The sequence below is a fragment of the Macaca mulatta genome, chromosome 2, assembly GCF_049350105.2.
Source record: "Macaca mulatta isolate MMU2019108-1 chromosome 2, T2T-MMU8v2.0, whole genome shotgun sequence".
Taxonomy (NCBI): domain Eukaryota; kingdom Metazoa; phylum Chordata; class Mammalia; order Primates; family Cercopithecidae; genus Macaca; species Macaca mulatta.
In genome coordinates, this window is record NC_133407.1 from 147,444,139 (window position 1) to 147,472,008 (window position 27,870).

At 48.4% G+C, this 27,870-nt stretch overlaps 1 protein-coding gene across 1 annotated transcript; it reads right to left on the minus strand.

Moving 5' to 3' along the window:
* Positions 1-682: 682 nt before the first annotated feature.
* Positions 683-27,535, minus strand: SSUH2 (ssu-2 homolog). Its single transcript, XM_001097726.5, has 12 exons — positions 27,416-27,535; positions 17,825-17,923; positions 17,358-17,439; positions 16,939-17,068; positions 15,301-15,361; positions 14,054-14,178; positions 12,923-12,985; positions 10,847-10,932; positions 9,397-9,489; positions 8,713-8,818; positions 6,735-6,842; positions 683-3,212 (listed from the first exon to the last, which is right to left on the minus strand). The coding sequence occupies exons 1-12, from the start codon at positions 27,441-27,443 to the stop codon at positions 3,066-3,068; spliced, it is 1,128 nt and encodes a 375-aa protein (XP_001097726.4). The 5' UTR covers positions 27,444-27,535; the 3' UTR covers positions 683-3,065.
* Between the last annotated feature and the right edge of the window lie 335 nt (positions 27,536-27,870).

Below are 27,870 nucleotides of genomic sequence, written 5' to 3' on the forward strand. Positions count from 1 at the left end.
GCTATACCCTAACAGCCGAATCAGCCCTACGATAACAAAGAGAGGCAGAAATAGCAAATTAAGTCATATCCTGGCTTCAGTGAATGTCATGAAAACAGATGACACTGCAAGGGAAAACATGCAGCAGTCGTCAAATGGCCAGCAGACCCACTCTCCATCAGAACTAAGGATGCTGCGGCTCGTGGCTCACCGCTGCTTTCTCTCACTTGCCGCCTAACAGGAACAGTGGTCCTTTGGGCCCATGTTGTTGCAGCATTTTCTTTTTGGATTCACAAACCAACAGTGCATCTGGGCTATTGAGCCTCAGCCTCAGCATACACAGTGCTTCCTTTTCATCCTAAAATCAAATTCATAGGCTAGGCATGATGGCTCACACCTGTAATCCTAGCATTTTGAGAGGCTGAGTCAGGAGGATTGCTTGAGCCCAGGGGTTCAAGATCAGCTAGGCAACGTGCTGAAACCCCATTTCTGCCAAAAAGGTACAAAAATTTGCCAGGCATGGTGGCGTGCACCTGTAGTCCCAGCTACTTGGGAGGCTGAAGTAGGAGGACTGCTTGAGCCCAAGACGTGGAAGCTGCAGTGAGCTGTGATGGAGCCACTGCACTCCAGCCTGGATGACAGGCAGACCCTGTCTCCAAAAAATAAAATAAAAATGATGTATAGCCTACTTACATAACAGATGTTTTAAAAACAGGAATTTAATGCCCAGATTATAAATATATATACAGGAGCAATAAAATACAGAGGAGCAATTGGAAGAAGGTAATTTTTTACATACATGTGTTTCAGTTTGTAAATGCTCAGGCACAACCACGTGGGGAACCACAATGCCGTCATCAGTTATGCCCACTTAGAACACACATTTGGACTTAAGAAAAGTAAGATGACCTGAAGTCATTTCAGACAAGACGTATAGGAAAAAACAAAAAACACAGGTGAGTACTAAATAAAAAATAACCATTACATTAAGAACTAACTGATAGGACTTTTGTGTATAACTGACATTCTGCATGAAGGTCAGTGTGTTATGTGCAAGTCGTGTGAGATGCAGAACAGCATTGCTGGATGCCTGGCCTTCCTAGACTCTGTGCACTTAGTGCCAGTGGTGTCACTTCCAATCATTGCAACAACCAAGAGCTGTCCCCCCAATTTGTATCATGTGCCTGACAGGCAGAAGACTCCCCTCTGAGAACCACAAAGGTAGGCCATGGGGGTGGGAGGGGATGGTCTCACTTGTTAAACCAGAGCAGGGGCCTCCCAGACTTCAGCGTGATGGATGAAGATGAAGTGAGGTCTTCCTTGGGGAATGCTCCCTCTTCCCCCTGCCACCAGCAGGTTCTGTCCTTGGGACCAGCTCCTGCCCATGCCCCAGTGCACCCTGACCCAAGGGGACGCCTCGTCCTGCCCTTGGCCTCCCTGACATACTGAGCTATGGAGTGAGCAGGAGCTGAAATCTAAGCCTGGAAGGTTTGCTGAGCCCAGGCTTCTCCAGGTTCATCTCCCTTTGCTTCTCTGTCCGGTTTCCCTTGGGCTTCTGTGGGGTCCCAAGGGAGCTAGAACCCCCTAACCCCTGCTGTTCCTGCACGAGGCTAGCCACCACGCCGTTAGCCAGGACCCGCCAGTGTGTGGGGTTCCTGTGGTTCAGCCAAACTTGGGAAATAGCCACATGCAAACAGGACGCAAGAAAATCAGGGTTCGGCAGTAGCGGGTGAGGATGAGAGTGCTTATTTCCATATTATTTATCAGTGATGCCCTGGGGGATGACCTCAGTCTCCCCAACCTCCCTCAACTACTAGGCCTGTTAAGTCCACATCCAGATAAGGGGATTTGGGGATCAAGAGAGGGCACCAATGGCCCTCTGAGGGGCTGCTTCCTGAGGCCACTCCCTGCTGTAGCAATCCCCTTCTGGGTGTGGGGCAGGCATCATGAGATGACGGAGGTTCTCTGGTTACCCACAACCAGATGCACAGCTACCTGCCTAGCCCAGGACCACCTCTCCAAAGCTGATTCGGCATTAGGACTGCAGGACATCCCCTCCGGCACCACCCCCAACCCAGCCTTACACCACCAGGTGGGAGCTGCTGCCTGTGATGGGTGCACAGAGCATCAAGCTCACATCTTACTCAGTGGGCAGGCTCTAAGGTCAGCCTGTGATGTAAAAACTGTATCTATTCGAAAACACTCTCCAAATTCCTTGTATAGACACCACACTAGAGATTGGCATGCAGACTCTTGGTCCATCCAACACAGCTGGTTTGTTCTCCAGCTGTCAAACAGATCTCTATTTCTTCAATTGGGATGTACATGAAAGGCACCCACTCTCAGAGCTGCCATCTTGTGAGGAAGCTCTTGCTGCATGCAGAGGCCACGTATATGTGCTCCACCTGACAGCTTCCCTACTGGGGTCCCAACCACCAGCCACCACCAACCACCAAATATCTGAGTGAACCAGCTTTCAGATGATTTCAGACCCCACCCTTGAGCAGCCCCAGGCTTCGAATCTTCCAGGTGAGGCCCCAGATGTGACGGAGCAGAGATAAATCATCCCCACTGTGGCTGTGTCTGAATTCCTGATCCACAGAATGGTCAGTAACATATTGCACTTTAAGACTAAGTGTACTATGTATTGTGCATTAGGACCAGATAATTTGTGTGTATCCTTAAACATTTCAGTAACACTCAGATCGTCAAGGGGCTCCCACTAGAAGAAGCACACCAGAACCAAGACCGACAAGGGGAAAAGCAAAATCAACTCACACGCCTCATCAGGGCATTAACTTGGAGACCAGAGGCAAAGACCCTGCCATTTAAATTATTTCTCTCATTTGTTCTACAGGAATGTGTGTAGCTCAATTCTTGTAGATTAAGCATATGAGTGATGGATTCCACCACAGGAGCTGCATAAGGAGTTGGAGCTTGATGGATGATAAGCTGGTGTTTCTGGAAGGACATGCCAGGGTTTGTATGTGATTGTCCAATGCAGCCAACAGTGAACACACTCAGAGAGCATCGGTCATCCTCCTTGGCAAACATGAATGGCAGGCTCTGGGGACAGCTGTGCTACGTCACACGATGGTACAGCCACAGCAATACCGCTCAGGATAGTCCACCGCATACACCTGGTGGTCAGTGCCATAGATGTAGTAGACATAAGTCTTTCCTTGGTACCAGTAGTGAACTTCCGTGAGGGGGATCAACTCAATGGTCTGGCGCTAAGGAAACAAATAGCCAAGGAAAATGTCAGTGTTCTGTTCAAGTCACTCACCTGCTCAAGAACTTTCAGTAGCTCCCTACTGTCTGTGGTATGAAGATCCTGCTCTGGAGTTGGCATTTGATATGGTTTGGCTCTGTGTCCCCACCCAAATCTCACCTTGAGTTATAATAATCCTCATGTGTCATGGGAAGACCCAATGGGAGGTAACTGAATCATGGGGGTGGGTTTTTCCCATACCATTCTCATGATAGTTAATAAGTCTCATGAGATCTGATGGTTTTATAAAAGGCAGTTCTCCTGCACATGGTCTCTTCTTGCCTTGCCTGCTGCCATGTAAGATGTGCCTGTGCCCTTCCTCCACCTCCCACCATGATTGTGAGGGCTCCCCAGCCATGTGGAACTGTGAGTCCACTAAACCTCTTTCCTGTACAGATTACCCAGTCTCAGGTATGTCTTTATTAGCAGCATGAGAACAGACTAACACAGCATTCTACAATCTGTTACAATATGCCTTCAATCTGCCTTTCTAGATGTATCTCCTACTGTGCTCCTTCACGCGCCCTAAGCTCTGGCCAAAACTAACTTCTCATCTTTAGCTACCATTTGATTCTAGGTTTCACCAAGTGGGGACAGGCATCCCCAGGGGAGTTCCAGGGTGTATGGAAAGTCACCAGCCAAGTAGGACAACTTCCAGAAACATTAATTTTTAGATGGAGTGCTGGGGGACAGTGGAGGAAAAAGTCAGTTTAAACATGTGTATATTAAAACAACCACAGAGGTATTAGTAAGTGGTTTATAACATTTCAATCAAATTTTAAGATAAAACATTGACCCTGAAGACATTTGAAAGTTTAGTGGGCTGTGCCAGGCTATTTTCAGGATGGAGACCTCATTCCCTCCCACAGGGTGGTGCTAAGTCGCTCATTCTCTGGCCCCTTCTCTGAGCAGTTACTCAATAACTTTTTGCAATGATGAGGCCCTAAATGGAAACAGCAGCCTAATGTTGGGAGCAAATATTAGGCTCCCCTCTGCACTGGCTTCTGGTGCTCTTTTGTTATTGGCAACTACACTACATAGTTGAGGTAGGAATGTTGCTTCTAATCATTTAAGCCAAGCTTTCTTGTGGACTTACTGTGGGCCAAGCTCTGTGCAAAAAGCCCTAAGTTCTTCTGCCCAAGCTGCTCTCCTGTCCCAGACTCAGATTTGGGGACCCAAACCCAGGGAGAGGTGGCATGATTGGCCTGGGGTCAGGCCCTCTTTACTTGCAGGGAATTCTTCCTGTTGGGAAAAGAGCTCCAAGTCCTCTTGCTGTAGTTGATGGCTTGAAGACCCTAGGGAAGAGGCAAACCAGGCCTGGTGGCGGCCTGAGGCTGAAGCCATCTGGCTGCTTCAACTTCTCTCTCCATTTTAGAAAAACTGCCCTGGCCATCCCTGGAGATCTGGGCAGTGGGGGTGTATTTTGAGAGGTAGGCCCCCGTTCTGTCATAAGAGAGGCCAAGGGCAGCACGACATTGCAGAAGGAAGAGGGGAATCAGAATCAGGGCACGAAATTTCCACACAGCTTTCCGTGTGATTTTGTGCTCCAGTTCTCTAGGCCTCAGCTTCCTCATCTGTGAAATGGGAATAAAAACTCTCATTTCACAGAGTTGTTGAGACAACCGAATAAGACCCCGGTGATTGAGTTTTCTTCATATGCCAGAAACTGGAATCCAAATGACAATTTTGGAAATAAAAGGTGGGAGATGCCTCTTGAAATTTCAGTGCAAAGGACCCCAAATAGGGACTAAAGGGCACAAGGAGATGGGAGTCAATGTCAGTGCTCAGAAGGCCTGGACACTGAAGTCAGGACTACTCTTGTTCCCAGAATTTTCTATTAAGATCCAGTGGTGAGCATGGCAATACCACTACCCCCGCACCAACAACCTCCACGACCCCCCTGCCTCCACCTGCTTCTGGCTCAAAAAGTCTCCATGTTTGAGGCCACAATTTGCTCAAGACATCAATTGCCATCAAGTGGTCATGATGTAATTGGCTGTTTTTCTGTTTGTGCAGCTCAGCCCCCACAATAAGCAGATTCCAGGTCTCAGAGTCACGGCCATGGCCAGGAGATGTAATTTAGCCACCTATGCCCTCATGGTTGGATTTCTGCTCTAACTTCTCCATCTTGAGTAAAATATTAGCATGAATATTTGTCTACAGCTCTAGGACCAAAGGCAAAATCAGAAAAAAGATTCAGAAAAGTGACCACCACTCCCATTATACTCCTTTTTAAAGAAAACTGTGTATTTGCCCCCTGGTTTGCCCTTCCTGGCTCCAGGATTTGTTTACAATGGCTTGTATTGGCAGGGGCAGGGCCTCAGGAGACCCGAGTTCTAGTCCTGGACCTACCACCAACATACTGTGTGACTTGGGACAGGTAACTTCCCCTCCTTGGGCCTCAGTTTCCCCAGCTATCAAAATATTGAAAAACTAGAAGGTTTCATCTAAAAATCTGGACTTCAAACAGTCTGAAAACACTGGGTCTTGTGCCTACAGAAAGCTGAGCATTGACCGGCCCCTTTGAATGAGGCTCTGTCACCACCTCCTTACTGCCTGGCCCTGGTAGGCATGTAAGTGTCTGAATTGCTTGATTTCTCAGTCCCCTTCCAGCTCCAAGATGGTCCGTATTCATTTAGATAAAATGCATCTTCTCTCTCCTACAAATCAGGGAGATGTGCAGAGAGAGAGAGAAGGGGAAATGCTCGTTGCAAAGGGACATTTTGAGCACAAGGTGCCAAACACATTAAGAGGGTTTTGCTGCAAAACCCTCTGATGTGCTTTAGTGTCTTTTTTCGCAGGTGAAGAGTGGCTTTGAAGGAGGGGAGAAGTGGCTGGCCCAGGATCATGCTGGGATTCAGGAAATGCAGGATCTCAGCCCAGTCTGCAAGGCTCCCGTCCTGGCTGCTGAGTCCCACTTCATGCAGCTCCAGCAAAAGCATGTTACCAGGCCAAACTCCCACCTTAGGACGCCCTGGCAGGCTGCAGCAACAGCAGAAGGGGCCGCTCAGGGCTGCTCCTGGGGATGTAGCAGCCACCACTGCCACCTTGTGGCTGTCAGGATACAGCAGCCAAAACCCCAGAGGCTGGGAGAAGACAGGGCTGGGGTTTGGGAAGTGCCAGGGCCTCAGAGGCAAGCCAGACCTGTGACCTTCAATCTCAAGCTTTTCCTTCCCCTATCTGAACACCAGGGAGTCAGAATCAAAATCTCATGACACCACATTCGTGCTTGAAACCCTGCCATCGCTTCCGGGAATAAAAATGCAAACTTCTCCCCTGGCCCAGGGTCTTTCCCGCCTGTGTCTTGCATGCCCTGCTCTATGCCCTGGGGCCTTAGGTCAGGCCCTAGCCCTTCCCAGGCTCCTCCCCCGGGACCTCCCTCACTTCCACATCCTCATCCTTCTGCTCTGACATTCTCAGGAAAGAGGGCTCAGCAGCCCAGGAAGAGACGTCAGAGCCAGATGGCCCCTCACCCCCGGCTCACCTGCTGCAGGACACGGGCACGGGAGGCCAAGGCAGCGCTGTGCTCTGCAATGCCCCTCTGGGAGGCCAGCGAGATGTCCCGCAGGGGGAAGTCCACGATGGGGTACACCTGGGGGAGAGAGCGAGATGCGGACCACCTGGCTGCCGCACCTGGAGCTTTGGAAGTCAATGGGGCTGAGCAGAGCCAGAGCCAGAGCCACAGAAGAGGGCCGAGAGAAGGCCCCATATGGTGGTCTCAGGAATTTCAAAAGCAGGAAAACAGGGGCCTGCAGTCAGAGAGAGAACCCTATCACCTGCAGCCCACTCGATCCCCCAGCTGTGTGCCTCCTGTGTGCCGGGCATCGTGCTCGGTGTGGGGCAAGGCAGTGACCACAGCGGGTGTGGTCCCCATCAGTGTGGACTCGTGGGGTCTGTACATGTGTAGCAGAAAAGGAACTCAGATTCATTTCTCATTTAAACATTCAAACGGCCCACTAAGGGTCAGGCACTCTCTGTGAGCTGTGGATACAAAATGAACCACAAATAAGCCCAGGTGCTTGCACTCAACCTACAGAAAGTCCAGGCACTGGGGCATCTCCTCGGTGCCCAAAGCCCCCACATCCCCTTCTGCCAGGCTTGAAAGCCTTCCACATATTAAGGGCAAGCATAGCCCTCCCTTGGGGCTCCCTGTTCTGCCCCTCATTGTGGAACCATGGCCCCTCCCTCCACCCTCCTTCTAAGTGTCCACCTGGGCCCAGTGCTGCTGTGGACGCTGAGGGTGAGACAGCAGTCAGAGCTCAGCACCAGGCAGGGGCAGCTCACAGAGCTGCCAGCAGCCATTGACGCCTAGGGATGGGCCCCAGTCTGAGCTGAGCACAGGGGGAGGCCTCTAACTCAAATGGAAGAGCGGGGTACAGGGCTTCTGGTGGGGGGACGCCTGAGGTGAGCCTTTAAAAAGCCAAATTACTGGAACAAAGAAAGGGGCTGACATCCCTCCGTATGGTCTGAGGACCCCACTCCGAAGTCCCATTGAAGCCAATCTCGCTGCCAAGGCCAACAGCAAGAGTGAGAAAACCTTTTCTGCTAAGAACCAAATAGTAAATATTTCAGGCTTTCAGACCCTGTAGTCTGTCATTACCCAGCTCTGCCTCACCATCAGGAAAGCGGCCATAGACAACCTGTCCACAAATGGGTGGGACTGTGTTCTAATAAAGCTTTATTGGCAAAAGCAGGCAGTGGGCTGGGTGTACCAACCCCTGGCCCACAGGACCCCCTCCTCTGGCTGAAGGCACCTCTCGCTTCTGAGCTCCTAGCTCTGCCCTGCTCACTGCCCTCTGCCATTCCTCAAGGCCTCTGCCCCACTGTCCCCTCGCTCCCACACCACAAGGTCCACTCCCCAACTGCCCTGCGTCCAGGTCTGTGCCCAAGGTCACTTCCACTGAGAGGCCTTTCCCACCTCCAGCTGGAACGACACTGCCACCCCTCCCTGCCCCTTACCCTGCCTGAGTGTTTCTCAGTGCCCCTTCGCCATCTGACATTGCTATAAAAGTGTCCATCATAGTCCCCTCACCAGACTGTAAGCTCCATGAGGGCAGGGTCGTTGTTTTATTTGCCGTGGTCTACCCAGGGCCTAGAATAGTGCCTGATAGAGGAGAAGGGTCTCAAGGTTTGTGGAAGGAAGCAGGGGATGAGGGAGGAAGGAAAAGAGTGGGAAAGAAGGGAGGAGGGAGGGAAAGAGAGAAAGAGGGTAGGAGGAATGAAGAATGGCAGATGGTGGGGGGAGAGGAGGTGGGAAGGACAGAGGATTAAGTATGTAAGAGTCAAAAGAAAACTGACAGCCCCCAGGCTCCCCATAGCCTCATCCATGTCTGGGGAACTCTGCTCTTACCCAACCTGTCCTTCCAGGGAATGCAGCCTGCACACACAGCCAGCAGCTCCAGGCCCACAAGAGCGGAGGAGGAACCCAGCTTCCTTTGTTCCCATCCACAATGCCCTCTTACCACCGAGTTTTCATCCTTAAAGAGGTTTTCTCCTTTGGCTTTAGCAAGGAGCTCCCTGGGGCAGTTGAGCCGATGTTCAGACACAAACTCAAACAGGCTGTTCTTCCTGGAGGGAAGGAGGATGAGGAATGAAAGCACACAGTGTGGCAGGTTAAGAGCACGGCCTTTGCAATCAGACAGACCTGGGGTTGAGGGTTTGAATTGCTACTGGAGGGACCTTGCAAGAGTTCTGTAGCCTCTCTGAGCCTCAGTCTCCTCGTCTGTAAAATGAAGCTAGTAAGGATAGTGACAGTTCAGCTCCATTACCTCATTTCATCTTTGCCTGCAAAGCACTTAGCAAGGTGCCTGACACAGGAGAAACCTTAATGCGTGGAAGCCCTGGCTGACTTAGGGATATAGCAGGATGCTACGGCTCTCTTCCTACAGGAAGGGCTCAGTTGTCGAGTGGCTGCCGCACTAGAAAGTGGTGATGGCAGAATTTGAACTCAGGTCTGTCTGTTCTAAAGCCAGTCGGCATCCCACAACCCCACACTTCCTCTTTCCAGGAAATTCTCCCCCTTCTAAGTCCTGGCAGGTTCTTGCACTGTGAAAGCCCCAACCAAGCAGTTTCTCTGCAGAAACCAGTCCAGGGTTCAGTCCCTCAGCCACCCCCGCGTGCCACAGCATTGAGACACTGCCACATACCACATGATGACCAGCTGGATGAAGTGCAACAGCTTCTTCTCCCCCTTGCAGGTGGCGCAGGTCTTGTTCCCTCTCCCTGAGCAGGTGCTGCATCTGAGAAGGGCACAGAGTCGGTACCCCCAGATCAGCTGCAGGTCCTGGTGGCTTCCAGAGGCTCCCACCCGCACCTCCTTCCTCCTGAAGGTAGACTGTGGTGGGCTTGCATTGTCTGTACCTGCCCACCGCCTAGTCCTCCTTCTGCTGGCAGTACCCCAATATCCCTGTGGGGACCACCCTTCCCCCACCCAGCTCACATGGCTCTAGGGCCTACCCAACCCCTTCTGTGACCAGCTTGGGACCAGGGACTGGCCAATCATCTTATTCCATGTCCCTGGTCTCAGTGGCTGATACAAAGATGAGCACATGACCCAGGCGAGTGCAATGAGATCTGCCCCAGGATGTTTGTCAGGACTATCGGGGAAGGGACATCTTTTCTCCTGGGATTAGTAAGCTTGGAGCTACTGGTGGTCTCCTCTGCCACTACAAGGAACACCCTGCCTGAGAATGAAGCCCACACAAAGGAAAGCAAAGTGAGAGGTGGAGATAGATTCCTGGTGGTGTTGTTTAAGCACCTGGATCCAGCTGAGCCTGAAGCCATCCCTGAAATATACCCCGGTCTTCACTCTTACCTAGGCCTGTAAATTTACTTTTTGCCAAAGCCAATTTGAATTGGATTCCTTTCACTTGCAAATGAAAGAAAAATAAGCATCTTTTTCCCAAAGACCGTCTCTACCAACCACAGTGGAAGGTGAACCAAAGCTTCTCCAACCGGCTTGTCAGAAGGATGGCCTGGGCTTTGGTGAGGCAAAAGTATCATTAACCAACCCAACCTTGAGTATTTTCACTCCTCATGCTTTCCTGTTTCCCTTAAAAATTTATAAATACATTAAAGGATAGGATTTACAAAATGCAATGGCCCAGTGTTTGCAAAGCTGTGAGCAGTGATGAAGCTTTGTTGATTGTTTAGTCAATCAACCAAATTTCCTTGACTCCTCCTCCATTCAGACCACAAAATGAGTTATAAATAGGGGCTTGCCCAGGACCTGATCCTCAGAGAGTTAAAAATCTGGCCTTTCGGGTGGTTTTTGATATTCACTTCCCCACCCATTGGCGGGAGAGGTCTCCTTGCCTGGTAACCCCGTCCCTGTCTTTCCTCCCTGCAGTGCCTCTTTCTTCTCATCCTTTCCACACATATATTGCGTGACAAGTTCCAGCCTTGTCCAGAAATGCCAGGCCTTGAGAAAAGCTCACCTACTCTTCAAATAACCACAGAGCACCTACTATGTGCAAAGCTCTGGGGACACAGCAGTGACGAGACAGACGGGTGCCTGTTTGCCTTTCAGATGGGCAGGCAATGAAAAGCCAGAAAGCCAGAAAGCACGAGCACCGTGGTGCTGGGAGACGCTCCTACCTCCGCCTGCCGGACCCCGCGCAGAGCTGACACCTCCGGGACTGCTTGGCTTTGCGCTTGGCTCCGCAGCAGGATGGACACCGCACCTGCGGACACACCACTGCCTCAGCCCCCGCCGGCCTCCCAGGAAGCAGGGCCAAGGGCATCCCAAGACCTGGATCAAATCCCAGCCTGGTGACCTTCCTCCCCCTGGGCCTCAGCCCCTTCATCTGCAAAATGGTACAGGGTAGACATGAGGTATCTTTGGATCCTTCCAGTTGCAGCTTTCAAAGACTCCACTCCCTAAGATCCCTGTTTCTTCTGAGACATCAGCCTCTCCTGCCTCTTCTCTGATCCCCACAAGCCCCGAGACTGGACCCCGACTAAGTGTTGGGAGGAAGCTGGGACAGAGGCACTGGTCAGGGGCCTGGCACTAGAGACAGGAGGCTCCTTTTGAGAAATGGCCCCAGAAAAGGCCTAGGCTGTGCTCCCACAGTTGGCTCATGTGGGCTCCAGATACATTCCAGGGAAAGCCTGAGGGAGGTGGGAGGGGAGGAAGGGACAGAGAAGACAACAGGGAGGGAGCCTGGGAAAGCCACTTGAGGCAGGTGGCAGAAGTGAGGACTCGGGAGGAGAGAGAAAGGCCAGGCGAAGGCCATTACTGGGACCCACAGGCAGTGCAGGAGTGAGCAGGGGATGCAAACCCAGTAGGCGAGGGTGAAAGGTCTGGTGGAGAAGACAGTTCAGGGTAGGCAGTGTCAGAACATGGCCAAAGGGTGAGGCTCAAATCAGGACAGCATGTAACATGAGGAGTTTGGTTAATAGGCCTGAAGCTTTCTGAAAAGACAAGTAATGCCATGACTAATGCCACTGAGGGGCCTGTGCTGGGTTAAATTGTGGCCCTTCCAAGTTCAAGTTTACTGGAATCCCAGAGTGGGACCTCATTTAGAGACAGCCTTCGCAAATGCATTTAGTTAAGATGAGGTCGTATGACCAGGTAGGGCCTAAATCCGATGATGTGTTCTTATTAGAAGCCCATGTGAACAAAAAGCCATGCAGGGAGAAGGTTGGGTGACAAGGGAGGTGGGGAATGAAGTGGCACAGTCACAAGCCAAGGAACACCAATGACAGCCCGCAGCTGCCAGAAGCCAGGGGAGAGGAAGGGGATGGCTTCCCTCTCAGTGCCTCCTGAAGAACCAGCCCAGCCCAAACCTTGATTTTGGACTTCTGGCTTCCAGAACTTTGAGATAATAAGTGTCTGGTTTTTTTTGTTTGTTTGTTTGTTTTGTTTGTTTGTTTGTTTGTTTTTGAGACAGTCTTGCTCTGTCACCCAGGCTGGAGTGCAGTGGCACAATCTTGGCTCACTGCAAGCGCTGCCTCCTGGGTTCACGCCATTCTCCTGCCTCAGCCTCCCGAGTACCTGGGACTACAAGTGTCCGCCACCACACCCAGCTAGTTTTTAATATATACTTTTTTAGTAGAGATGGGGTTTCACCATGTTAGCCAGGAAGGTCTCGATCTCCTGACCTCGTGATCTGCCGGCCTTGGCCTCCCAAAGTGCTGGGATTGCAGGCATGAGCCACCGTGCCCAGCCGTGTCTGTTGTTTTAAGCCTCCCATTGGTGGTCATGGCTTATAGCAGCCAAAGGAAACTAACTCAAGTGTCCTGTTTACTTTGTCTCTCCAAGCCTTCCAAACTTCACCTGCTCAGCACCCACCACCCTGTTCGACAAGTGGAGTTGCTTGTTGGTTTCCCTGACTAACAGGGACTCCCTGAGAAGAAGAACCCCAGGCCTTGGTCCTCTTACAGGACCTAGAGGCCAGAGCCAAGCAGGTATTCATTGTATGTTGGTAGATGGATAAGAAAAGAAGAGAAAAATTAAAATCGAACTGTCAAAGTGAAAGTGTCATTAGAGACCACCCAATCCCGCTTTTTCGTTTTATAGATGGGAAAATGGAGGCCCAGAAAGGGAGGAAGATTTGCCTGAGATGACACAGTTGCTGCAGGGAGCCCCAGGCCACCAGCCCAGCCCTCTGTCCCCAGGATCCCCCACCACCACACCCTCACTGACTCACCAATGGTTCACAGATGACTCACCGTGCCCGCCCCATGGCAGCCGCTGCACTTGTACCGCCCACGCCCGTGGCATTTGTGGCATTCCTGAAAGTGCAATGCTCTCTTGGGATCTAGTTTCCCAAGGGCCACTTCTCCCACACCCATGACATCACCATCTAAACCGGAGGTGCAGCGGCTCAGGACCAGTATAAGAAGATGGCACAGGAAAGAAATGGCCGTTCCCATTTGACTACAATTCCAGAAGACTTGACTGCATCAAGAGATCATGTCACCATTTCCTCTGAGCCCCAGCCCAGTCTGGATGCCAACAAGCGGAGATGTGTTCTGGGAGCCCCACATCCTAACTCACACTCTACAGTTTCCTACCGGGCTGAACCACAAAGGCTGATGGTATTTGCCCATAAGGTAGCTAATGTGGTCTTTGGGAACAGAAGTCACTGAAAAATGGACAGGATTTTTGTGAAAGGCAAAGAGCTAGCTAATAGTATTTAATCACTAATTTAAAATAGCCTTGCCACCCTTGAGAAAGGATTAGAACACTTTCTTGACTTCTCAAAATCCTCTTTGTCTTAGAACTCTATAAAAACTCATAGAGCAAAATTGCACCCTTAAATCCAGTCCGAAAGTGTAAAACAGGCAGCAATCGGAGGAGAACACAATATGAGCTATCTCATTCATGTTTTTGTAATCCACTAGGCTTCTCTCCCTTCACGCCATGATTATAGGTCCATAAAGCAGGATGGAAGTCAGATTCTGTTTCCTAACTGACTCTCATGGAAAATCCCAGCAGAGTTTTAAGTTTTTGTTTCATATAAATTTCATTCAGCACTCCAGCTGTTTAAGCAAAAATACATTTTAAAAAAAATGAAAACCACACTCAACCGATCCAGGAATATCACTGCTCACTAAAGCTGGTGACAATTCGTAAATCGGATGGTCTGTTTGCTGCCTGAACACTCCCAGATTTGCTTGGAATTTTATTTGGGACTACATTCCATACACCAGGTTTTATTACATTATGTTTATTTATAACCAAGAAATGAAGCCCCAGCCTGAATTTTGGGTTTCCCTTCAAAGGATGAGTTTGAGGAAACATGCAGTACCTGGAAAGCCTCTCAGGGAGAAGGGCAAGTACTCCAGTAATCGTGTTACCTTGACCAGTGATGAGTGAGGGACCTGGAACTTCCTGATGTCTTCCTGAAACATCGGGGGAACCTGAACCTTGATGTCCCAGAGCCTGGGGGAGGCGCCTCTTTGCGGCCCATCCACAGAGTGGTCTGATGCAGAAAGGGGTCATTGTAAGAATGACAAAGGGCAGCAGGGATAAACTTTCATTTATCCAGCAAACAGCACGGAGCCTTCACTTGGTACCAGACATGAGTCTAGATCGGGGCTACAGGGATGGGTAGTCAAAGTCCCCCTTGGAGGCAGTGATTACGCAATCAAGATTTAGAGAGAGACAGATCTGGGTTTGACTCCTGGCTCTTTTATGTCCTAGCTGCTTGACTTTAGAGAAGTTTCTTACCCTCTCTGAGCTTCCATTCTCTCATCTCTAAAATGGGGATCGTCATGGCACCTACCATACAAGATGGTAGTGAAAATTAAATGGAAGAATGTATATAAAATTCTTAGCACCATGGCTGGCACATCCTGAGTGGCTGACAAACAAGAACTGTCATCATTATCATCACTGTCCCCTTCACCATCCCATCCTCTTCCTCTTGCCCTGTTCATGGAGACAGACAGCACCATCACAATAAGATGTGATAGGATATGATGCATGCTTTGGACAAGAGTTTCACAAAGGGCTCTGAAAACTCAGAGGACTGGCCCATTCTGCTGGGAGGGGAGCAGCAGGAGGAGAAATCCTGAAAAGCTTCTTAAAAGAAGTGACACATGAGCTGAGTCTTGACGAATTGACCTGAGTCTTGAAGAATGGACTGGTAGAGAAAACAGGTAGGACATAGGTCTTCCCAAATAGAGAAACTTAGGCTTCCAGTGGGGGCTCAGCAGAAGGTAGATGGCAAGGGGAATGGGGAGCACAGGGGCTCAGGGGCTTAGGAGGAATTAGGGGTGGCATGAGGGGGTAGGCGAATGTTTAAACACACATGATGCTTTACAACCTGGCCCCATGTGGCAGCACCAGACTGCAGCAAAAGCAAACATTTGGCTTTTTCAGGACCTCCTGCCTCCTGGGCAGGAAGCGTTTACTAAGATCAGCACTGGAAAGTCTCTGAGATGAAAGTCCACCCTCTCATTTTGCAGAGAATAAGGAAGCTAAGGCTCCAAGCAGAAGACCATCTTATTTAAGATGAGTGCCTGAGTCAAGTCCTGATATTTTCCACCAGCACCCTGACTTATTTGCCCCCAGTTAAACTAATTTCAGACAATTCACTTACTAGTAAAGGGTTGAAATGTCCACTTGCTTATCCTGGATTCACTAAAGGTCTCTAGTCGATACTAAAAGGAAAAAAAAGCATGTTCACATTCGTGCCCCTTATGAAGGCAGAGCATTATGCAAAAAGAGGAAGCTCTTTCCCTGCCAGGGCTCAGTGGGGAAACTGAGAGATCCACACACAACACCCTCGGCTGCTGGAACTGGCTGACAACAGCGATTTCTATTCCACGTGCCCCCAGATGTCTGCCGGGAAGTCAGCCAACCCCAGGAAATCTCCCCTGACAGGCTCAAACTGGAGCTAATTCAGTTCCCCATGAATTTATACAAAGATTCTATGAGACAAGCTTCAAAGTAGTAGCTGTCTTTGGTAGACGGAGGCCCCTGGAATCTACGGCTTTGAGATTTCCCTTGTGGAGGAATTTATCTGCCTGATATCAAAATCTTCCTTCTTGATCTTCATCCACAGAGTGACAGAATGGAAAGAGGTCTTGGACATCCTTTGCCCTCTCCTTTTACATGTGAGTAAATGAGGGCTCAGAGAGATTAGCTGATTTCCTCGAGGTCACACAGCCACACAATGGCCACTTCTTCCAGATTCCTGCTCTAACCACTGCCTCCAAGGCTCATCTGATTTCTGCGCAATTATGTGCTCCTCAGAGGACGGCTGGATCAGCAACACTGGAAAATGTGAACGTAAAAGCTGCCCCTCTGCTCTGTCAATAGAGGAGACAGAGGTGCCTGCCAGAGGTAGGACTTCCCTGCAGCAATGAATAAATAATTTCTCGGCACAGTCATGATTTGGGGGAGGCAGAGGAAGCTGAAGTCTAGTGGCGGGTAGATGAACGTTTCTTAGCCCATCCCTTGTAGAAGTATGGAGCGAGGACATAGGCTTTGAGGCTACCAAATCTGAGTTTGAATCTCACCTCTGTCACTTCTAGCTGCATCTTCTTGGGAAAATCACTTAGGCTCTTTAAATTTCCAATTTCTCATCTGTAAACCAGTGACAGTGATGCTACTGTATAGGGCAGCCATGAGGATTTGACAAGGCGTGTGCGTAGCATGCGCTCTATGATGCCTGGCATGTTCAAGCTTGTCAGTGGTGTGTGCTGACACCTGTCCTTTTTTCTTTTCTTTTTTTTTTTTTTTTGAGTTGGAATTTCATTCTTGTTGCCCAGTCTGGAGTGCAATGGCACCATCTCAGCTCACTGCAACCTCCGCCTTCCTGTTTCAAGCAATTCTCCTACCTCGGCCTCCTAAGTACCTGGAACTACAGGCATGCACCATCACGCCCAGCTAATTTTTGTATTTTTAGTAGAGATGAGTTTTCACCATGTTAGTCAGGCTGTTCTCAAACTCCTGACCTCAGGTGACCCACCTACCTCAGCCTCCCAAAGTGCTGGGATTACAGGTGTGAGCCACTGCACCCGGCCTGACACTTGTTCTTTTTATTATTACTCACAGCCACAGACAAGTCAAGTTGCAGATGGGATTCAACATCACCACCATTCACACTCACACACACTGCCCCCAGGACTCCTTTCCCCTGGCTGCTACATCACACAAATAGCCCACCACTGTCCCAAAGTCCCTAGCCCACTAGCCCCTTGGCCAAGGCCCCCTACCAGCTCTGGCCTCTTACCCTGCAGAGGGTCTGCTGATTCAGCTCCTGGATGACGAGGTCTCCAGCCACTGTGCTGCTGTAGCAGCATTTAGAGTTCACGAAGCTGAGGAGGGCTTCCCGGGCCACCTCCTCTGTCATCACAGGGACTCTGCAGGGGACCAAACAGAGAGGCAGGGACTTCTGGGAAGGGCCTGTGGGCTCATGCAGGCCAGCCAGACTCCTCAATGTGCAGGTGAGAAACTGAGGCCACAGTAGTGATAAAATGTAAATCCCCAAACCCCATCCCTGGAGGATCTAGTGCAGTAGGTCTGGGGTGCAGAGGGTCCCCTCCAGGGATCCTGATGCACTGCCAAGGCTGAGATCCTCAAGGAAGGCTCCTGTGCAGCAAGAGTGACATAGGAAATGCACGCAGTCACACAGCACAATCTGAAACTCACCTGTGTTCCAGGAACGAGGACCAGGACCTTTGCTCCTGGGGCCTCCCCAAAGCCTCCAAAGGCGGGAAAAATGTCTGTCCTCCTGGAGAAGGGAAGAGTCAGGGGCTGGACAGCCCAGGCCAAAGGAACAAACACTTATGTGATGGAAGAAGGAAAGACTGATTGAATGTGAGAAAGAACAGATAAAGAAAAAGTGATGCATTTAATACATCTAATGCAAAAAGAATGGGGACTCCAAGACCAGCACCATCTAGGTCTTAGAGGGACCTGTCATGGCCATGGACTGTTCATAGACAGAAAGCCTATGCCCCGTTGCTTCCTATTTCCACTTACCCATGATGAGGCGCTTCCCAGGGTCCCCAAAGGGAAAGGGGAGCTATCTCAGCACCACCGTTTTCCAGAGACATTCCCCCAACCAGCATGAGCCCTAGGAAGAAACCCAAAGAACCAAGCCCCCTTGGACTTACTGCCTGCTTGAAGAAGCCAGTCATAGCTGGGCAGTCTCTCCAGGAGCTCTGTGGGGGGTGCCAGAGGACTCTCAGCCTCAAAACTGAGGTCTACCACACCTGCAGAAAGACAAGCATGCCTGAGCCTTGGGCAGGGAGGGGAAGGCTGATCAGGGTTTCACAGGAAGCTGAAAAATGAGGGTGGGTGCATTATCAAAAGCCTCACAGTTTAAGCCAGACTCACTCTGGCATCCTTGGGACACAGAATACATCTGCAGGGCAGGTGGTGGTAGCAGCAGTAATAATACTGATGAGAAACATCAAGAATGCCAGCTCCTATATGCTGGGTACCTACTCTGTGAATATGCATTATTGCATTCATGAGTCTGTAATTCATTGTGGTGAATTACAGATGGCTATGTATTCTTTGATGCTTCCCTTCCATTGAACCTAGGAAGATATGTGACTGCCTCAACTAAGAATACAGTGGAAGCATTAAAAGACGGCAGCTTCTTCTGCCTCATGGAACATTTGTCTTGGAACCCTGAGCTTTAAGTCAGGCTATTATGCTGGAGGGACCATGAGGAGACCCTAAGACTACATGGAAAGAGATCCAGTTGAGTTCAGCCTTCCAGTCATCCCCGCCAAACCAGCAAAGCCATCCTGGACCCCCCAAGCCATATCAGCCACCTGCTGAATGCCACTGGATGACCCTAATCAACACCACGTGGAGAAAAAGAATCTCCTGGCTGAGCCCTACCCCAATTCCTGACCCACAAAATCATGAGATATAATAATATTGTTGTTGTTTTAAGGCACTGAGATGTGGGGTTATTTGTTATGCAGCTTCCTCCAGTGGACAATCTTTGCTCTGAGATTCCAGGCAGACCTGACCAAGACTTTCTTGGAGCCACATGGAGTCGGAGACGACTCCTGCTTAGTCTCCTTCCTTCCCTCTCTCCCTTCATAGATGTCAGACTTGCATTGCAGTCTGAAGATATTCCCTCCTCTTTTCTCTTCACAGGTATCTTCAAGAAACCCCTTGCACATCTAATGCCATCTTGGTGTCTGTTCATGGGTGACCCAAACTGATACACTAATGCCTTCCCCCATTCTACCAATGAGGAAACTGAGGCTCAGAAAGGTTGTGACTTGCCCAAGGTCATACAACCAGCAAGTGGTGGGTGGAGCTGGATTCAAACCTAGACTCGTCTGACTCCAAAGTTCATGTTCTTTCCAAGTACAGACAGTCCCCAACTTAGGATGTTTGGACTTAATTGATTTTTCTTCTTTATGATGGTGCAAAAGCCATACGCATTCATTATAAACCAAACATCAAATTTTGAATTTGGGTCTTTTCCTAGGCTAGCAATAGACAATATGATACACTCTTGTGATGCCAGGCAGTGGCAGTGAACCACAGCTCCCACTTCACCACTGCCTTGTATATTAAATGCCTTCTTGACTCTTCTGATATTTTCAATTTATGATGGGTTTATTGGGACATAACCTCACTGTAGGTTGAGTAGTATCTGTACTTTTCATGAGGCAAAACTACGAAAAAATCGTTCACTATATATCTGTTTTCAAAACCTCATCCTAGCCTGTCAGGTGTGACATAGATACATAGACAGGTGTGGCCCTGAGATACCAAGGAGGAAAGCATAATATAGAAACTGGCCCCTGAAGCACTGGATGCTTCATGAAACACCTTCCCACACCTGTTGCCTCATCCCACACTCCCACCTGGGGGTGTGGAAGGCAGCACTTCTGACCCCACTTGACATGAGGCACATGAGGCTCAGAGAGATTACTCCAGTAATCCTAGGTCACACAGCTGTGGAGTTAGAGCAGGACAGAGGTCCCGGAGGCCTCTGGACCAAGAGGTCTAGTTCCAGCCCACTGGGCCACCCCTTAAAACTGTTCCTATAACCCCTCACACTGGGGGACAAGAATCCCTTGGCTCTGTCTAGCAGCCAAGTCAGTCACAGGAGTTGACTTCAAACGGTGCCTGTGAAATGGTCATAGAAGGGGACACTGTCTCAGTCACTGAAGCAAACCCGGGTCAGACTTCCAGCTGAACTGCCCCATCTCCTAGAGCTTTTTTTTTTTTTTTTTTTTTTTTTTTTTTTTTTTTTTTTGGTGGGAGGAACCTATTTAAAGCCTGTAGCTCTCTCCCTTCACAAAAGTAAAAATAATATGCCCTGTCCTTTCAAGTTGAATAAAAACAAAGACCAGACAATAGCAGGTTTTGTTTTAAATGAAACCAACCTAGGCTGATCTGGAAGTGTAGCTGTCAGCAATTGAGGAAGGAGGAAATCTTGAAACACATGGCTGAGAATGATATAGGGAGTGAAGTGTCATTAAGACAAATGAACACTCCCTTTTGCCACCTTCCAAATTAGGAATGCCCCTGTCCTCTGAGAATAAGAACTATTATCTTCATCTCTAAGGTTTTTTCTCCCTGCAGAAAACCCACAAAGGAAAGTGGATAGAAGAAGGTTCGTGATGTAGAGAGTACCTTTCTAAGCAGGAAAACCCATCTTTGTAAGCAAATGGTTCTGCCAGGAAACAGGGGAGAGATCTGAGATAGATGTGGCTAGGATGCAAAGTGACATCATCCCAAAGCTTCAAACTGATGCCTGCCAATGTGTGTTGAAATCTCCAGTGTGACAGTTCATCTGGAATTAATATTAATATCTTGATTCTCAATATTGCTTTGCTTCTAATTAGTTTAGTAGCATTTGAAGCTATGTTAGCCACCAGGGACCCAAGGGTTAGCAACAGTTATCTATAAAGAGCCATGAGGTAAATATTTTAGACTTTGCAGGCTGTACAATCTCTGTCTCAGTTACTCAAGTTGGCTGTTGTAGTGTGAAGCAGCCATAGTCAATACACAATTGAATAAGTGAGTGTGGCTTCGTTCCAAGAAAACTTTGTAAAAATAGGTGGTGGGTCCGATTCGGCCCTCTGAGTCATGGTTAGCCCATCCCTGACTTAGACACTCACCTGTGTGTCTGCTTAGACATTCTCCTGGGAATGGGCTTGAGGGGATCAGAAAGGTAGAGGCTGAAACCTGAGCCTTTCTGGGGCAAAGGCCCATGCATGTTCACTGTAGTTTCTGTCAGCTCCATTATCAGAATTAAAGATCAAGTTCAGGGCTGGACTGTAGCCCTGAAATATATGGCCCAAGCAGTGGAGGAAGGAGGGGATGCCCTTAGGACAAATGAACACCCCGTCTCTACCACCTCCCAAACTGAGGATATCCTTGTCCTCTGACAATAAGAAATACTATCTGCATCCCTAAGGTTTTCTCCTGCTGGCAGAAAATCTACAAGGAAGGTAAATAGAAAAAAGTTTCATAGATGTAGAGTGCCTTTGCAATTAGGAAAACACATCTTTTTGAGCCAATGGTCCTGCCACATTTTGACCGGAGTCAGAAACCCAGAGGCAGCATGGTTAGAAATATGGGTTCTGACATGTCACCTTGGGCCCAGGCTCTCCACATGATGTGACACCATGTAAGCCACACATCCCTGTAGAATTCAACTCCCTCCTTGCAAAACAGAGCAGATGATATTAATACCCAAGCAATGAGACAACGTGTGCATAGTCCTTCGTCCTGTGCCTGGCCTATAACAAAATCCAGTCACTGCCTTGAACCAGAGGAGGGTGGGTCTTCGTCTTTCTTTGTGCTGGTTTAAACCAGGAGACAACAGTGAAAGTATCAAGCATAGAAAGACTGTCACAGCCCTGTCCCCTGGGGATGGCCCCCCACCCACCCAGAAGTCTTGGGTCTGCTGGGGCATCAATATTCCTCTTGACAAGAAGACAGGGAAATACCATGCAGCTGCAACGTCCTGCTGGAAACCAAACAAAAGGAGCAGGAAGAGGGGAAGAATGAGAGGTGGGAAACTCAGACTCCATTCCTCAACCAGGAGCCACCCTGACCTCTCAGGGCAGCTACAGTTCGTCAGAGCTAAATTAATCTCGCCATTCTGTTATGTACAAAAATAAAGGACTCCAGACTGAACTAAGGAGGATGTGTCATTTCCTGTACAGATCTTGACGGGCTCAGCAGGGAATGTGGACGTCACGGGGCATTGTGTGACACCCAGCATGGGACACTCAGAAGGGGCTACCAGCCACATTGCTGTTCCCATGGTGTTGCAGCTGAGTTTCAGGCAGTTGTCCAGCTGGGCCACCCCGCCCTAACACACACATTGTGTCCCGTGGCTTCCAAAGGGACAATGTAGGCATGATCTCCTTTGTGTTTCATGATAACCAGTTTTCCCTATTTCAGAGAATGAAATGAGGCTCAAAGATGTGGTTTGGGGCAACTTGCTCACACACGCATGGCAGAGATAGAAATTGCACTTAGAGCTCAGATCCTGTCTCCAAGCCCAGTGACCCCTTCACTTAGCTGAACCCCCTTTGGCTCCATGCAAACAGCATCAACTGAATGCTGAGAAGACTTTGCAAAGAGGGTCGCCAAGGTAGTGTTTCAGCTCACCAGTCACAAGATATTTTTCTTTTGTATAGAAAGGAATTTTCCTTGTGGAGAAAGGCATTATTAATGGGTAACCCCTTTAACTTTCTCTTTTTAAAAATGTCAGTCCTTTGACTTCAGATGAAAAAGGAAATCAATGTCCTTTGCCCCTAATTCCACATTAATCATCTTAAAAGCACTGAAGTGTGCCCAAAGGGCTTCCCATCACCATCTTACTTGAGTTTGTTTCATACATTGTCTCCTTTGACAGGTGCGAGGGCCCCTTTTGGACAGGGGTCCCTCTCTCGTATAAGAAAAGAATAGCATTCAGCACTCAAACAAAGAGTGGGAATACAACAGGCACACGTAAGTGTTAGGGGAACAACAAACCTACCACAGTGGGCATATTGTTGATATACACAAATGCCTCATTATTTGAATTATACTTGAGATGATGCCAAAAAGATTCAGGTGGTCAAACTCAGACACACAAAGTAGAGTGACGGTTGACAGGGGAGAAGGGAAGAAGGAATTGTTTAATAGAGACAGAATTTCAGATTTACAAGGTGAAAGGAGTTCCAGAGAAGGATGCTGGTCCTGGCTGCACAACAATGTGAATGAACAGTACTACTGAAATGTGCACTTAAAAATGGCTAAGATGGTAAATTTTATGTCATGTATATTTTATCACAAATAAAAACAACTTGAGAAAGAGAGAGGTGATCATAAGAGAAAGAAAAGAAAGAAGTTCTGTTTTGCCATAAAGAACAAATAATTGGCCACCCTAGTTAAAAGACTTTCTAGCAAGACCAGAAAACCTGATCACATCGTTCCCTCACCTAATCCCTGCAGTGACTCACTATTACCCACAGCTAAATCCAAGCTCCTGAATTTGGCAGGTAATATCCCTACCTTAGATGGCCTTTACCCCCAAGAGAGGAAGAAAGGATTCTCATCTGCCCTCATGCCAGGGAAAAGCCTCCTACAGGTGCAGACCAGGGTGAGAGAAAGTAAGGCAGCTAACTGTGGAAGGAGGCAACAGTAGGGAAGAAGAACAGAGAGAAAATAGGAAGGAGAGAGACAAGGAGGGCAGAAAGAAAGAAGGAAGGAGAAAGGCAAGCCTGCTGGAGAGAGAAGCATGAGTACTTGGTTTGAGAGCCATTGAAAAAATATTTGGAGGAACAAATGTTCACCATGTGGTGAGACCAACATCAAGAGAAATGGGTGAAGAGTTGGGAGAAGTTTTGCTTTAAGTTGTGAAGGCTGCCTGGGTTGCCAAGCAAGAATGCAGCAAATATTGCAATTTTTGTTTTCAATTATTTAAGATTGTTATTTGTCAATATTTTTCAATTATTTGGAATGTGAAATTAATGCTTCTTAGAAAGTGTTGTGATGCCAAGACAGGGCCACACAGGGGCTGGGCTTTCCAGAGGTGCCCTGTGGCTTCATGATACAGACATTTGTACTCACCCTCACACACCCTGTGCCATTTCCCCACCCCTGGCTGGGGCTGGTCCTGCCCATGGCATCCCTGGGCACCCCCTCCAGCCTGACTTAGCTTAGACCTCACCGTCTCCAAAGGTGTCTGAGTGCAGCTCCCTGTCCTGTGTCCCTTAGCACTCCATTTCACTTCTCCACTGTTGTTTTGCCAAATTACTTTTTAAGAATCCTTTGAAAATGTCCATCTGGGGTCTGTGTCCCCCACCAGACTTGGAGTACCCCAAAGGTAGATCAATGTTTTATTCATCCTCATTTTCCCAGCAATGAGCATGGCACAAAATACCTAACCCACTATGCAGTCTCTGGGGAGGAAAAATCACTCAATTTTTTAGGGCCTTGATTTCCTTTCCCTAAAAGTAGGGCTGAAGGGAGTAGGGTCACTGAGAGGAGCAAATGAGACAATGCATGAGAGGGGACTCTGGAAACTGACTCAGGAGAGCCCTGGGGATCCTGCCTAAGCTGTAACAATTTCATTAAAGCATTTTATTTCTTACTCCTCCCCAAAGTAGATGCTGTATCTTCCCATTAGGGGCTACCAGAACCACTATCCCCCTCCAGAAGTGTGCAGCCTGTGGGAAAGACCAGATGGGCCCCTAGAGGCCAGGGCTGACCTAGCCAGGAAGGCTGCATTCTGGTGGCCCCATCCAGGGCACGTGTGAAAAACACTGAGATCTCGCATCAGTCGCCACTGCTAATGGCAGCTTGGTCCTTGCCAAGAAGTCCAGCACCCTTTCTGACCGAGATACATGGAGAGACTGAAAGCTAGTCTTGGTACTGAAAGCTTGCCATCCCTAGTCGTGGAGGGCAGTGGCATTCTAATGAGCAAGCTTTCTGGGAGCAGAGTTGGCCAGGGTACCAGGGGAGAGTCCCAGCTCCTCAGCACTGGGTCAGGGGTGGTGATGGCAATGTGACCTCAGACCAGGGCTCTCACTCATGAACTCAACCCTGCCCCCGTCCACAGGGACTCATGCCCAGGAGTAAAAAGGTACAACCCACGTCTTATAGTCCTAGACCAGAAAAGCTGCCTCCTAGAATTACCAGGGGCTGCATTTATAGACCATCTTACTTGAAGAGGCTCTTGCTCACCATTTCTAGAAGAGGTTTCAGTCTGCAATCAAAGAAATAAGTTCCATCATAAGAGATATGGTATATAGAATAAAGGAGGGGTTCTTTTCTCTTCTGCTCTGTACTAAGATGCTACACTTAAAGAAAAGAGTGATTACATCTGGGACTGTTGAAGAAACAGGATCTGGTTAGGCTAGAAAAGAAAAGACTTACAGTGCTCTTATTTTAAACAGGGAGCAGACATTCTGAGTAGACTTGGGGCCTGGAATCAAGACCAAAAAGTAGAAGCTCCAGGTAGAGAGATAGCAAATCACTGTAAGAAAGAACTTTGGACAGTCTTGGCTATAAAAATTGGACCAGCCCATCACTGGAAGTGTGCCAGCCAAAGTGGGATATGCTGCCCTAGTCAGGGATGCTGTCACAGGCAGTCAGCACCTGAGGGTGATGATCAAAGGCCTCTTTGAGGAGACCTGCACGTGGGTGCCACATCCCAGAATGTTTCTATCCATGCACTTTGGTCCCAAAACATATCACTGGAGGAAGGTTTCCTCCCTCTGAAGTCGCTCACATTATAGACCTGAACAGTGAGGGGACAACACTTTAGTGCCTGCAAAGTTAACTCGATTGGATAAAATCACCTCTCCTCTAAACAGGCACATTTGAATTACGTAAGGCCTGTAGCGGGCTCCCTTTCTGACACTTGGGGGGTAAAAAAAAAATCTACCTAGTTTCTGATTTCATTAACTTAACTTTTTCTAAAAGCTTCCCTGGGTGCGCCCATACCTTGCAGTGTACCCCAAGTGCTCACCTGAGTTCCATCACATCTGAGACCAGCACTCAGCATGACCCTATGAAAGACTCAGGGTTCCTAGACTTGTAATGGGGCCAAAGACTTCACCTTTCTCTCACCTTGCTCACCAAAAGGCATGAGGTCAAAACAGGAACTTCACAGGAGATAGTATTTCCCATTAATAGCAGTTTACTTTTAAAGTTCTGGGGACCCAATCGTTTCCTAGAGTCAATATTGACTCCATGTCTACTCTGGGCACTCACTTTGTAGCCAATGAATCTTTGATCAATCCTGCAAGATGACACCATCCGTTTAAAAAAATTATGGGAAATGAAGTTCAGAGAGGCTAAGTGACTTGAGCAAAGTCACCCAGAACTAGGAGGCAGAGCATAGGTTTGAGTCCATATCTGACCTAGTCCATTGCTACTATGAGAAACTCTAATCATAAATGGAAAGACTGCTAATAAACAGTGTTTTGAAGAAAAAAGATTGCATTAGAATGTTATTTGAAGCTTATTAGAATAAGAGTATGGATACACAATTTCCAATATATTAGAGGTCAGATTAAGTCCTCCTCCAGTACATGCTAAAATATCTCCAGGCAGTCTTCAACTTCAATATGAAAAAAGATTCCAACAAAACTTAAATTGAGCTCTCTAAGTTTAGTATAGGTTAATTTCATATTCTACTTCAGGTCTAAAACTTCAAGCTTTAAGATACCAACATTAAAGACAAGAAAGAGTGTTATGCCTGCAAAGAAGCTCTGATGTCATCAAGTCTGGTGACTATGAAAGTATGTTAGTGTCATGGGTCTCTCTGGATTCAAACAAAAGCTATAGACCTCTCTCTACGTTCCCCACAAAGCATGTTCAGAAAACACTTTGCCCACACCCTCGTGGGCAAAGATTAGATTCGACTGAGACCTCCTAAACCAATCTCGTTTTATAGATGAGAAAATTGCAGCTCAGAGAGATTAAGTGATTTGCCCAAGATCACACAGCCAATTCAGAGCAGAGTCAGGACTTGAACCCCCGCACCCCCCCCGCAACACCACCCCTACTGCACTGTCTGTTTCAAATTCGGAATCAAAAAATTCCTTTTTTAAAACATAGCATGTTTCTTCCTGAAATATCACTTCCTTCTTCATGTTTTAAATAGCCCTGAGAATCCATTGTATTTCTGTCCTGGTAGTGACAGGATGGGGTCACCTGGGCTATGTTTCATAAGCGATAATGAACGAGCCAGCTGTTTGCCAGAGAAAGATCATGAGTGAAGACTTTTCCCAACCTTTCTGTAGAGTTAACCTCATCTAAGAACTGAATCCAATTGTGACTGAAATAAGAATCCTGAAAATCTCACTTACATTTGGCTGGGAGCAGGAGATACCGTCAACTAGAGAAAAAAAAAGGAAAAAGAATATAAGGTTTGCACAGTGTCACTGTGATAGAGAGAAAAGTTCTCAATTTCGTCTTTCACCTTCCTTCTCCATTGTCCAAAGGCACATAACAGAAGAAGAGATTGCAAGCTACAGGTAGGTTTTACATATGAGAAGAAGGAAGAAAGGGGTGCTCTCGGCAACCCAGATGCAGACCCAGGACTGCATTTAGGGTAGATGGAAGAGTTCACACAGTGCTAGCTACAGAGCTTATTAGAAAAAAACTATAGATACACAACTTCCAACATATTAGAGGTCAGATTAGGTCCTCCTCAAATGCAGGCTAAAATATCTCCACACAGTCTTCCATGCCATCTTCGAGGCTCTACTTACTGTCATCTTCACTCAGATCCCTGTCCATGGTCCAGACGTCCTGCCAGAGAGATGTCTGCCCTTCTAGTGTGCTTGGACCGATGTGCTCTGATGGACCACCCTCAGGCCCCTCCCAGAACAGCAGGCCCATTGTTACCAGTTTGAATACAACAAAAGGAAACATCTATACCATTCATCATAGCAGCTGCTCGGCACCCAATCCACCGGGTTCTGGGAGCTCCTCTTCCACAAGAGCCTTCTACTGTCCAAGCTCTTGTGGATGCTACTAGTTACTCATGTCCTCACTGCATGCCTTTGAGAGGGGCACTGGTATCATGCCCATTTTTCTGAGCAGGATGATAGGTTCACACCCTCATCAGTCTGACTCTCCAGTCAGAGTTCCTGACCACTGAGCTACATCGCCCAGCTGTAGGAGGCAGAGTCCTAAGTATTGTAGGGGGCATGCAGAAAAAAGG